The 13819-nt window shown below is 41.3% G+C and overlaps 2 protein-coding genes across 3 annotated transcripts in view; both read left to right on the top strand.

Annotated features, from left to right (window-relative positions):
• The window catches only part of sorbs2a (sorbin and SH3 domain containing 2a), a 58332-nt gene extending 52963 nt beyond the window's left edge, over positions 1-5369 (top strand). For both annotated transcript variants that reach the window (XM_031862970.1, XM_031862969.1), the window contains exons 22-24: positions 2160-2197; positions 2503-2609; positions 3020-5369. In XM_031862970.1, coding sequence (XP_031718830.1) covers positions 2160-2197; positions 2503-2609; positions 3020-3081 — 207 coding nt within the window. In that variant the 3' untranslated portion in view covers positions 3082-5369. The remainder of the gene's footprint in view (positions 1-2159; positions 2198-2502; positions 2610-3019) is intronic.
• Positions 5370-6513: 1144 nt separating this feature from the next.
• LOC116392170 (PDZ and LIM domain protein 3) overlaps positions 6514-13819 on the top strand; it is a 9954-nt gene continuing 2648 nt past the window's right edge. The window contains exons 1-4 of the mRNA XM_031863373.1: positions 6514-7074; positions 11020-11171; positions 12233-12317; positions 12433-12620. Of these exons, the coding sequence (XP_031719233.1) occupies positions 6982-7074; positions 11020-11171; positions 12233-12317; positions 12433-12620 (518 nt within the window). The 5' untranslated portion in view covers positions 6514-6981. The remainder of the gene's footprint in view (positions 7075-11019; positions 11172-12232; positions 12318-12432; positions 12621-13819) is intronic.

Below are 13819 nucleotides of genomic sequence, written 5' to 3'. Positions count from 1 at the left end.
TCTTCTACTTCTTCTTTTACTCCTTCTTCATCTTCTACTTCTTCTTTTACTCCTTCATCTTCTTTCTCACGGTCACAACAGCAGCATCATAGCACCTTCCCTCCCACTCCCCCTGTCTCCCCTCGTCCCCCATCCCGTCCTCACCTCATGACATCGCCGGTACCTTCAGTCTCACCCTCTCCACCGGTCTCACCACCTCCCCTCCCCTCCTCTCACCCTTCTCCAAAAGCCCCCTCAAGCTCTCTCTATCTTTCTCATCTGGTCACGTCACGCCCCGACTCAGAGTCGCCTATTCCCTTTCCCGCCCTGACTCCCCCTAAACCCGCCTCTCCTCCCCTCGCCACTCCGCGCTCTCCCCCCACTGTTCCCCATCCAGGACGTAGGTCTCCCAAGGTGAAGGTAAAGCTGGAATGTTGAGACGATGCCGTTGATTTAGATCTTGTTTGTGGTGCCAAGGATTATGAGAAGTACTCATCTGATGATACCTCTCTCTAACGATTTATGTCTTGACATTTGCTGAGGCTGAGACTATGGTTGAAGTGATTATTCAACTAATCAATTGACAGAAAATTAACATGTTTTAAGTCGGTTTGACCGTGTTATTTATTCAGGGTAATGCTTTGATCATTTGCTGCATTTTCTCGGTTTTATGTCATTGCAAATTGTCTGACTGTAAGTGAAAAATGCACATCACAATTTACCAGATTGTATTTGTGGACCTTTTGTAAACTAAGCGATTAATCAGCAGATTAATCGCTTAGTACACTAACAAGCATTGTGCACTATCGTGTATGTGATATGGTGATGATTTATCAGGGTATCCCCGGATCCTCAAAAACAAAAAAATGCATTGAATTAATTTATCCAAACATAAGACTTTAAGTGGTATAAAATGCCTTGTGAATCTTTCAAAAGTCTCTAAAGTGCTAAGACATGGGAAGTAGGATTTTATGATTTTTCTTCTGATATTATATATTGAGTGGAATTAGTCAACTTAAAAAGTCTTACATCTAACTTGCCTTATGCTGTATAACTCAAGCCCCCAGGAAAAGCGCTGGGCGTTGAAGTGGAAGTGTAATTTACGGGTCCGTCATATGATGCCAAGGGTCCCATAGGCTTACAGGTTACCATTACAGGTTACCATAGGCGTACAGTGGGAGAGAGACTTCTGTAACTCAGCGGGTATATTTATTTTAGGGAAATCAACTTCGCAGGACGAACACTTAAACAGCCCTTAATTAAATCATTAGGTCTTTAGAGTTGTAAAATGCACAATAACCGAATCCAGAGTTCTTCTCCTTTCTCCATTCATGAGATCGAGCGGCCCGTGGTGAAAGGAAACCCTAGCGTGCTTGCTCTATGGGCCCATTCATGCAGAAGCAATGCGTAGGGTTCAGTTAACTTTATACTCGGAGTCGATTTTTTTGGGCTTCATTTGCCACTAAACGACTTTGAACAGGGCCCTGCCCCCAACGCTGTATCCAGCTCTCTTTATACCTCCATGGCAGGAACCCCGGACAGCAGAGAATACTCTTAAAGTGCGTTGCTCGTGTCGGTTGACGGCGGTGTGTTTCGGAGGATGTTCTTTGCCGTTTGCATGTTGATTGGGTGACGTTTTACAGCATGTCATTAGCGTTTGTGCTTGTGCATTCAGCTCATAGTGAAGGCTGCTGACTCGTTCACTGTTGAAGATTACCGGTGTGTTGCTTCTGGTCTTTCTGCCTGTGAAGCAGGATCCAGTCGTTGGTGGTAAACCTCCCCGTAGCCCCATCTTGTCCCGGAGGTCCTATCTGTCCCACATTAGAGGTCGAAGGGTAGGGGGGCATGTCTTCATTCAACCATGCTCTTACTGTACTCTTGTCTCTTTGCAGGAAGGACATCTTTAGAAACATCCGCATCATTCACGACTGACCACAACACATACATACTAAAGTGTGCTGTTTTTCAAATACAGTGTCATTTTCCTTTTTAAGAAAGGATGAATTGTAGTGTTTTCTGCCGTGAGTGTTTGTGGTCACACCTCTGGGGATAAAATTACAGCTTATTCATCATCAGTGACACCCTGAGACAAGTCTCTCCGTTTAACATCGTCACACCCGATAGAAAAGCCTTTCAAATGCAAGATTTTGACTTTCTGTCTGTTTCTGTCTCTCTCACAGCGATTGGTTCAGGATGCACTCCATGGTGGAGGAGATCCGTAAGTTCTTCTTCTAACTATTCCACTGGTTTGCTGTTACGCAAGAAAAAAAATACATCTCTTGTATGTATCTATATTTATATATCTTGTGCTAAACTGATATACATGTGTGCAGTAATTGTAATCAAGGAATACTTGCTGAACCATGTCAAGTGTAAGTTTTTACATTTGCTTTATTGGTATAACGTTTTAAACACAAACAGAAAAAAAAGGTTGTCATAGTACGCACAACAGAAAAAAAGTGACATTACGCAATACTGCAGAATAGCATGAGCGTCAGTTCACCATCAGTGTTCCTAACACAGGTACCAGGCCGTGTACAACTACCTGCCTCGCAACGAGGACGAGCTGGAGCTGAAGGAGGGCGACGTTGTAGACGTGATGGAGAAGTGTGACGATGGCTGGTTTGTTGGTAAGAGGAGGAGAACACAGGGTTGTTGTTGTTTATTAGGCACGCAGTTATGATACTAGATGAATATATCGGACAGATCAGCTGGGCAACAAATGTACACCATGAACAGCTGGTCGAACAGAAGCTGTTACCGTCTACACAGGGCTCGTGGTCTGCAGTCCACTAGATGGCGCTGTGATCCCATCACATATTCAGAACTTCAACATTATTCTTCACAGCTGAGCAGGTCTGATAGCCCTGAGAATGTGTTTGTTAATCTGAAAAAACTCCTAAGATGTTCTCATGCGACTCAGTTTGATCTCCAGCTCTGGTGGGTTTCCAGATTGCAGTGAGCTGTAATAATATTAGTGACAGCTACTGCCAAGTTTCAAGCACTGACGATCTCATTTTACTGCTCTTTGTTTCTGAAGGGACCTCTCGACAGAGCAAGTTGTTTGGAACCTTCCCAGGAAACTACGTAAAGCAGCTATAATGATGATTCCAGACCCCGCCCCTGGCTCCGCCCCCTTTCTGTGACAACTTCTTCGCACACAGCACTCGCAGGACGCCACCCTCCCAGAGACCTGTCGCACATTAATGTGTTTGCGTGCATGTGTGGCCTCGTCAGCTTCACACGGACACAACCTTTAGCTCTAACTAGCCATCTTTAATGGAAGACTTCTTTAAAAAAAAATAATGTCGTTTTTTTTTTTAATCTTATCTTTTTATCCTTATTTTTCTATCATGGAGAACCCAAACTTTGTGCTCCAGTCAGCGACCTTTTAACTTTTGACTGTGATGGAAGCATATGGAAGGAACTTTGCGAACAGTCAGTGATAGACAACAGGGCACCGCTGTGATGCTTCTCTTTCTGTTAAAAGGGCAGTGAGATCACCACCATCACCTCTTTTTATTATTTTTTTTTATTTGTCTTCAGTTTGTTTCAAACTAAAAAAAACACTTGTTACATTTCATTTCAGTGTTCAATTACAAATATCCCCAAAGACATTCAGTGCAGAGAGTGTTTGTAGAAACAGTGTTCTGTCAGCAGGTCTGTTGCATACCAGCTGTGTTGAAGGGATTGCAGCCATGCAGCCGGTATTTCAGGTAAAAGGATGTGAAGTCCCAAACGTACATGTGGAAAAATACTTTGCATGTATCGATGTTATGTGTCGCCCAATGTATTGATCGGATGATAAGAATTTGGGGATATGAAAGACGATCATTATTCATTATCAAGCAATCGTTTCAAATATTTCAAATATTCAATAATGTAGAAGCGTGAAAAAGTATCATTGATTCCTGCACTTGCTGTCTAAACCTGATCTAATAGCTTTAAATTATAAGATTAGGAAACAAAAATATCTTCAGCCTGTTGGTTCTTCATCTTCACACTAGGATTGATGCACTTTAACGAAACTTTTAACACAATTTAGTGTTTGTTTTATCTCAAATTTCACTTCAGATTGTACACAGTAGGTGTTATGACTGTGGACGTGACCAGCACTTCCGATGTATTGGTCACGTTTAAAAAGCGTGTGCAAAGAGGTTACCGACCTTTTAGGTATTATATTTATTAGAGGACAAGTGCTGGTCGAACTGTGTTATAAGACGATTTTAGAAAGGACGGAACAACACGACGCTTTTCTAACATCCCGCGTGTTATTTTATTGTGTCGAGTGTCATTGTCCAGATGGGTGCTGAGTGACAAACAACACAATAGTTCATGGGCTGTAATGGTGCCAGGTGTCACAATGTTTTATGTTGAGTTATTTAAGTCACATGCAGGAAGACATGACATTTGATCAAACACTTGAGTCATGTAACTGCAGTTTTTCCACGAGACTTTGGTGGTATCTTTGAAAACCTGGTGTCAGACTGAGTGCTTCACTCTTTCATGTTCTATACCATTTGGAATTATCGGCCCTTTTAGCTTGTCATGCTCAGTGAATATGATTAATGTGTTTTTATTTTTCTCATTGTATGTGTTTCACATAGGATGGACACTGACAACAAAACAATTGTTAAAGCACCTTAAGATATATTTTGTTTTATCATTCACCGTCTTTCACGTCACCCCGTCGTCCACGATTTCAGTTGGTGTGAGGACACTGTGTGTGTGAGTGTTTTTGTGTAAGCTTTTTGTATGAGAGCTGTAAAATGGCCAACATCCACTTGCTTTATAAAGTCAGCTTTTTCTCACCCACCATCATATTTGGTTTCCTCTCCTTCTTTCTTCACATTCTTCATCAGTGGTGCTAATTTCCACATTTTCAAAGTTATTATTGTAGCCAGGCATGTAGGCCTTTTTTTTCCTCCCTCCAGTTCTTCGTTGTTTTAAAAGCCAGTGACATATTTAAACTGAAGTTACTGTAGTTAGTGAGTAGAGTTGGTGATCGCTGCCTTACATCCAACTCAATTATTTACTAGCCATGTATATGTAAACCTCTTCTGTGATGCAAAAACTTTAATTTATGCATATATAGTGTAGAAAACGTCAGGAACGTGTGCACAGAATGATCACAAACTACAGTGTTGAAACTTACAGCAATCCTCTGGTCTGCCTTTGATACAACATGAAGAACAGATTTGGATTGAAGACATGAATTTGACTCCTGCTATGTTTATACATGTAATGAAAATGTTAATCTTATATGTTATTGGTGTTAATATCAAATTCGATGCACACTCTTGGACCTAAGTATTTCTACAATATCTTAGCATTTCTTGGATGATTTTATGGGGGCTGTATTGCTAATAAAATCCAGCTGGTAGATGAAATATTTCCAATGATTTTGTCCTTTCAGCTTAAACAGGAAGACAACTTCAATCGTTGATGACTGAAAAGTAAAATCTCATCTGTGGTGTTTAAAGGTACGATTCAGAGATTTCATCCCCTTTCCTAGAATTTTATTTTAAGCACGGAGGTGACGTTATACACGTCTAAGTTCTCTCACAGTTCCACACATGGACTGTTGGTGGCAGTGGTGTGCAATAAGAGAACAACTGTGATTACCTCGAAAACTCCAAAGGGTTGCAGGTTATATTTTAAAATCTATCTAAATCCTTGTTATTACTGACCACCAGTCCTTTGGACCATCTCTCAGTACGTTAGGACTCCCCTACTCTGTCTTGTAGCTCCATGCCCATTCTGAAACAGATCATGTTAGTAATAGAGGGCTAGTCATTTTCTCAACTGCTTGGCACTGCAGTTTTTAGCAAAATTACTCAAACAAGTGTAAATAGTGTGTTTGCTTTTGTGTCTGCTTTTGTTGCAGGTGAGAATTAGTCGCAGAGAGAATAAGTGTAAAAAGGGAAACTCTTAACATGTCTGCAAAGAGAGAGAGAGAAAGTTTGAGTATGCTTCACCATGAACTTCCCCTTATTTGTCAAGGAGTTACATCATCATGGTCACTGCAGAAACAAACCATGAATCTGGTCCACTTCAAAACGCATGCATAGAATGACGCTTTACGCAGCTGATGGATTTTTACGCAGCTGATTAATTTGCACAACTGTTTTAACTGGCACTTTGATTCAGTTACATGATGGAAAAACTCAGAGCGAAAGCCTATCGGTGTTGATACAGCCTCGCTCACACTTTGTTGACAATTTGGCAAAGAGAAAAGATCTCCTCAGCTGGCAGGAATAAAACACTGTGATCATAAACAAAGAGCAGAGTAAATAAGGTTTTTGTAGATGAGAGGAAATCTTTTGAGAGATGAAAAATAACTCATTTTAACGGCCAACACAAAGAGAGACAATGTGTTGAAAACGGTGTTGAAACTGGATTGTTGACAAGCTCAGGGGTGAGAGTCCTGGGTCCCATCCAGATCAATAGTGGCTGGAATGTGCCTGTGGGACCTCCAGGGCCTCACAGTGGAGCTGCGCCTCCAGACCAAATAAGGACAGGAGCAGCAAGACTCGTCAACCAGAGAGAGAGAGGAGGCCAGCCAGACTGTGAGCTGGTTTACATCCTCACTCTGTCTACAAGTGTCCATGTAGGTATTCGCAGACGTGAGCCAAAACTGGATTTATTTAGGACGACTGAAGCCTGTGTAGCACCTGATTTATCAGGCAAAATATTGCTTTCTATTTTGAGAGAGAAGTAGTAACAGAGAAAAGAAGAACTAAGAAAAAGTGCTCAACAGATACAAGAAGACCGTCAAGCAAGTGCTGGTAGAACAGTCTGGGAGTCAGTTCCCAAAATCTGACCAATTACTTCACTTCTGGGGTGGGGTCTGTCCATTCTCCTCCCCCTGCACCCACCCACATGGGTTCAAAATCTGCATCACTTTGATATCCCTCTGCTCTTTAACTTGGTTCCCCCTCTGCGTGCAGTTTACTGTCAGTGCTGTTGTTCTCCAACAGAGCGGGGAGACATTAACGGGTCATGCCACTCAAAGTCGTGTTGGTCGGTCCGGCCCCCTGGGGGTTTCGCCTGACAGGAGGAAAGGACTTCAACCAGCCCCTGACCATCTCCAGGGTGAGTGAGTGATAGGAGGTCGCCATTATTAATAACTTGACAAAAAGAGAAAACCTTTCCACAGCTTTTACCAGTCTTCACTGTTGGTTGATCATTTGCTTATCAAGGATTTGACAATGTTTCTACTGTCAGCAGCCAAGTGTCTAAAATGTGAATGTGCTTTAATCCTTTGGTGGTCCAGTGTTCAGGAGTCAGTGTTGCCAATAGCTTCAACATTGCGTGTCCAGGAGGGTTGGTTCTAGAGCTGGTGTGGGGCTTGCACCTGTGCCACAGTAAATGCAAGAGGCTTAGATACAAATAGCAACGTACATTGTACTCTGACATGTGCACACACACACACACACTCTCACACACACACACACACACACTCAAATGTCTCATCGAGTGGATTTCAGACTGGAGTATAAAGGAGTGCAGTGTGCTCATCAATTCAAACAAGAAAACTGGTGAAAAACATGGAAGAAAAAGAAAGGTAGAGTCCTCCAGATGTAGAAAATCTTTATTTTTTTAAATCAACGCATTCGTGAGCTGAGTCAATAAATAGAAAAATGAATTCGTTAGAGAAGATGAGCAGAGTGTCACATATGCGTCACTATATGTCTAGTATGATGGTGCAGCTATTCAAAAGCTTGCAGACAGTCAGTCAGCTTGAGGTCAAAACGCAGCATCACGCAGCTCGTCATTATTGTAGACTGACGGCACAGGCAGAGCTGGGAGATGACAGATTACATGTGTAAAACTAAACGGGACTGGAATTCATGAGAGACTCATAGTGACCAAGTTACAGACACTTCGGATGGTCAAATGATCTATCACAAAGGACAGCTGCGTCGATGGCTGTCGATTCAGATGGAAATTTGCTTCATCTGTTGATGAAATGATGATTTCCTGAAACTAATGTGGTATTTCCTGTTTAAACAAATTACCACCAAGTACCTGAATCACGTGAAAAAAAACAAGACGGTAACTGATAAAAACTTATCCCATTGAAAGGAGTAGTTTAGTTCAGCTTGCGAGGGGAAAATATGTAGACGGTTAGCCTAGCTTAGCACAAAGACTGTCGGCAAAGGGAAGGCAAAGACAACAAATCAGCACCTTCTAAAGCTCACTAATTCACACTAATTAATTGAAGAAAAGACAAAGGAAGGGGATCAATTAATAATTAGAGAAAAACAAAAAAATATATGAACAGTAGTGTGTTAATCAGCAGTCAGGCTTTGAGTGCTGTATCCCCGATGTCACACAGGATCAGATGTGAGGAGACCCAGTAATCCCGCTCTCTGTTGGGGTTATGTGTGTCTATATTTAGGGGAAGACCTCAGGAACTAGTGACTAAAAGCATATGTCTCTAAACCACTGGCTCCGTCCAATAACCCCCACAGCTGTTGTGTTAGTCGACACTGTGATGAAAGGGATGAACGAGGGAGGAGAGGAATCTGGGAGGGTAAACGATATGTGAGGAGTAACACAAGAAGCAATGTGGGGAAATGCACTTGTAAGGGAGATATTCAGTAAAGACAAAAAAAGTGAAAAGCTCTGATATACCTGACTAAACATCTCACCAATACAGGCGCTGAACTCTCAGGCTTTATTTAAACACAAATGTCTCCCTTCACTGCCTTTTTTGGTCAAGGAACATCCTCCTCTTTATGAACGGCCGGTGTTCCCAGCTGGTCGAGGAAAGTAAACACAAGCGATAATCATCTTTTCCCTCAGCAGACAGCGGCCTTAAAGGGGCACGGTGCCGAATTTAATCATTTACACGTCATTTTATAACCCCGGTGACGTCATCAGAGTTATTTTAGCTTGAGCGTGGAGACTATACATTTTTAACAATAAAGGTCTTTGCACGCTGGGAGCGTAACAAATTTACTCCCCCCAAGACAATCCTGATTGGTTTAAAGAAATACAATCTAACCACAGTGTTTTATTTCCCTATAGAAGAAAGATAATGTGTGGAGCCAGACAGCTCTTTAGCCTCTGTTGTATTGATTTTGTCTGTTCTTTTTTTAATCTGTCTCCTGCAAGTTTCCCAACTTTAAAGTTGTATTAACTTTTTAACCCTATCTTTAATTTTTATTTTTATTTTTTGCCAGTTGTGGGCAGCGCTACAAGCTCTAAACACAGTGTTAGAAAATGGTTGCCTATCTGGCTCTTTAGCAGCTAAATGCTCCACTATGTTCAGCAGCTAGTCGCTAAAACTGTTTGGCTGCAGAGTCAAGTGATAAGAGTTCTTAATTAGTTTGTCACTAACAGTGACCCCTTTTTACTTTACAGTCATTCGATCTAGTGTTGATGAATGCAGCTTTAAATACAGTACTAGCTTGAATACTGTATATGCTCCAACACAGCAAACATTGTGACCTGCCAGATTAGTTTCCCTAGTTCTGTTCTTATTCATGGATAGCTTATTATTGAAACTGGATTCTCTCTTTCCTTTTTGAATCCCTCACTTCATTCCTTCTTTGCATGTTTTTCTTAAACTACATATACCTACATTTCTATATTGTACTCAAGTATCTTGAGTAACAGAACAGTATTGGGTTTTATCTTGTTTCTTCTTCAGCTTGTGGGATTTTCATGCGAGCAGGTCAGTTGAAGAAGGAAGGACAGATGGGGAGAAAAGGAAATAAAAGGGGGAGAACAGGCAAAAGAAGAAGAAGAAAAGAGACAGAAAGAAAAAAGGAAAAGATGGCAGAAATTCAAACAAAGGCAAATGTTTTGACGTGACAAGTGAGCTGCGTGTAAACGAAATAATCCAATAAAAAGCATAGTCGTCCACAGATTCAGGTAGCAGACATCCGAGCAGTAAAACATATAGTGAGACAGCAGCCCTTCAACAAATGCTCCACTGTAAATCACTGCTCCCTCTTTGGCCGCATGAGCCATCCCCTCAGCACTTTCATCCACAGTTATTTATAGGCAGATGACCTAATTCAAGTTTCAATGCAACATCCCAGCTATAACCCGTAATGCAATATGGCTGAGTATAGGTCATGGCCTGTATAGTGTAAGTGCGGGAATGTTCAGTTGGGTTTGAAGTTGCCTCCTAAGGTATTTTTCTGTGACCCTGGTTGCTCTCCGAGAGTTCTTCTTAATCTTGGTCACTTCCTGGCCAGCGGAATACATATTCCATCTGGATGCTGTCACTTAAGCAGCGCATGTTTACTTTATCTCCATGACAAGGGACAGGCAGTTTACACGCATGCATACCAACCAGCTCGATCTGCATCTCAGGGATCAACTAGTGTTTGGCAGAGTGCATGTGGTGGAAAAACAATGGCAGATTTAGGTCATGAACGGTTTCCTGTTATGAGTTTGACTGAATAGCTGGGCTTCTTAGTGGGGTCTGTGTTTTGTATTTAGCAGGAGTATTTAGGCCAGGTGAGGCTCTCTGATCCCAGCAGGGGAACATGAACAAGGGGCCTTCCAGTTGAGTTGTGCATTAAGAGATGAAGTGCCAGTGATGGAGAAGAGACCATAGCTTTGCACAATGCTGCCCTACCCGTACATACAGGACCGTTTGAATGGGATTTATAGAGGCAGAGGGTTTTTTTCCTCTGGGATTCACTCTAATATCAGTAAGAACAGTCCAACCTCTTATGAATTCACATACCTGTAATATGGAAGGGTTAATAAATTGAAAAAAAGAATGGAAGAACAACTTAACAATAGGGTTTTTCCAGAGCCCCAGATTGAATTATACAGGATTAAACGGGAAAAAGCTTTTAAAACACAGATTAAATGCTGCACAGTGACAGCAATGTTTTTTTCAAGGCCTTAAACTAATATTTAGTAATGTAAAAAAGGGGGGAGGATTAATTAGCATAGGAATAAAAAAAAATACAATTAAATACAATTTATAAAAAAATAAGAAATAGAAATAATTAATTTTTTTATTTGATTTATTTCTGTTATATATTCTTTTCTTCTACCCACTTCCAGATCACCCCCGGCAGTAAGGCAGCCGTAGCCAACTTGTGTGCCGGTGATGTCGTCCTGGCCATCGAGGGATTCCCAGCCACAGACATGCTGCACAGCGAAGCCCAGAACAAGATAAAAGAGTCAACCCATCAGCTCGGTCTTACTGTTGAAAGGTTATATGCAGCAACAAAAAGCATGCACACAAACAGGTGGTGGACACAGTAGAGGCAACACCTGCTCAGTATAATGGAATGTAATACATTAACCTTGCAATATCTGTTTTTAAAATCCCGTAATACATGCTGATACTGTGCAGCAGTGGTTCCTAACCCTTTTGGCTCGTAACGAAGGTTACAAAACTGTAACCCCAGTTTCTATTTGCACAGGCCGAGCCCTCTACTGGACTTTATGCGTAATACTCTCCTCCAAGCAGGAGCACGTGTCTGGAGCTCCCCCTCCCCCTTGGTAAAATGTTCTGCCTGTGCTTATAGAACTAGAGTTACAGTATCGTGACCCTCGCTCTAACTCACACAGGCTCTCTACTGGACTCTATGGGTACAGTTGGCGTACCCATAGAGTACCCATAATTTGGAGGTGTAATGAGTCAACATTGTCCAGTAATGAAAGTCAGAGAAAAATAAGCATAATTGTATGTGCCTGTTAATCGTCTCACGACCCGTCAGATTGATCTTTTCATCCCTCTGTGTTGCTGCCGAGTGTGGACAACTTACTGATCTTCATATTACTGTGTTCTATGGTTAGAATGCGAGAATTACTTCTTAGTCTTTTTTGTACCAACAGGAAATGATACAAGAAGTGTGCCGACATCGGTCAAATGGCTGTTATAGAGAACTTGTGTTTCTGGAGCTTTACCTCTATACCATCTGAATTTAGTTTGAATCTTTTCCAGCTGTGAGCACCTTACACCTTTCTTTTGTGGGTTGCATTATGGGACAGTAGTATCCAACAGCACATTCAGCAATCTGGTGAATTTGAACTCTACCTTAATTGTGTCACTTTAAGCTCAAACCACACTTCAAAAAGTTAAAATAGTTTCCCATGGTATGACCAACATGTGAGCAGATGTTTAAAGCTCAGTTTTGATATTTTCTAGGTCTGGATTATAGACAACTCACACACACACACACTCACAGACTCATGAACAAAGTAATTCAACAGCCGTTAGTAACGTTGTGGTGACCTTCTGACCAGAATCTGTTTTTATAATTTCCAGGAATGAATCGAGACTGTGGACACCACGTGTTGTGGAGGACGGCAAAGCTCACCCATATAAAATGAACTTAGAAGCAGAGCAGCAGGTTTGCAAGAGAGTTGGAGAAATGACCTCACATTTCTTAAAGATTATAGTTTTGATTCACATCATCATCACATAGTTGTCTCGATAATGACCTTGCTTCCTTCTCCTCCCTACAGGAATACAAACCTATTGGCACGGGTCACAACCGGAAAGCTCAGCCATTTGTTGCGGCAGCGAACATCGATGACACGCATCAGGTGGTCAGTTCAGCCTACAACACCCCGATAGGCCTGTACTCCTCAGGCAACATCCAGGACGCCATGGAGGGCCAGATCCGAGGCCTGGCTCTACCCAAACCTGAGAGGTGATGGTTCTCACTCGATCTGCAGCTTAAACATGCCAGTCAGGCTCTTTCAAAGCCCTGCATCAATATCTTAAAAAGGCAAAACAGTCTGTCATTTTGACATATATGTGAGAGAGTCAGCCGGCTCTAATGTCCTAATGAATAACATTTACATCACATCCAGCCAGTGACTGACAATTCTGAATAAGACATCAAAGCTAAGTCATGTCAGCCAATACAATACAGACTCACTCTACATCACCCTGATTTCATTGTAAAGCATTTACAACCACTAGAACCAACCAACTAGAGATAATTATTATTTAATAGCACACAATAAGAAAAGAAAAAATTGCAATATGTCTGAAAAAGAGCATGCTGTTAAACTACATTAAAATATTTCATTCATCCTCTTTTCCTTCTCATTTTTCTTGATGTGGTCCAGTTCATGGATTTTCTTACTCATCCCACATTCAGCATCTAAACCTTTTTTCTCCTTTTGAGTTTAAGTTTGACTCACCGTGTTGAAGCTCTGTAATCTCCAGCTGGTTGTTCTCACCCGATGCAGTTAAGATTGCAATGCATCATTTCTGCCACTAGCATGAATCCCTCTTAATAAAACTGACTCAGTGCGGTCTGGGAACAAGACGTTGAATTTGTCACTGTCGTAGCATATTGCCCTAAGCAGTGCTGTGTCATAGAAAGTAGCGGTGGAGGAAGTATATCTACTCAAGTACCTGCACTTCCATTTTATGCAACTTTACACTTCTAGTCACAGTGGAATTTTTTTTACTTTTACTCCACTACATTTGTCTGACAGTTTATGTTATTAGTCTTTTTTCAGATTTTTCATTAGTTTAGTTTAGTTTATTTTGCACAATTAAAAAAAAAACATAACAAAGAGAAATAATATCACGGTGCAGGAAGTGGCAGAAAACGCACTGGGCTTGATGGAAGCCTCTACCTATACGTATATATATATATATAATATCATAATTTCACAATATTATAGAGAGCACAAAATGAATATACATAATTTATGACTACATAATATTGATGACAACATATTTTAACAAGATATGATGTATAATAACAACATAGGATCAGAATACTTTCACAATTGAATGGTTGAGTGTGCATTTGTGTGCATCCTGACCAGGTATTGTACTTGTATGTGTGTGTGTGTGTGTGTGTGTGTGTGTGTGTGTGTGTGTGTGTGT

This window comes from Anarrhichthys ocellatus, unplaced genomic scaffold (assembly GCF_004355925.1).
Source record: "Anarrhichthys ocellatus isolate YVR2014 unplaced genomic scaffold, GSC_Weel_1.0 scaffold28, whole genome shotgun sequence".
NCBI classification, from domain to species: Eukaryota; Metazoa; Chordata; class Actinopteri; order Perciformes; family Anarhichadidae; genus Anarrhichthys; species Anarrhichthys ocellatus.
The sequence above is the reverse complement of the archived record's forward strand: the minus strand, read 5'-3'. Positions and strand labels throughout refer to the sequence as shown.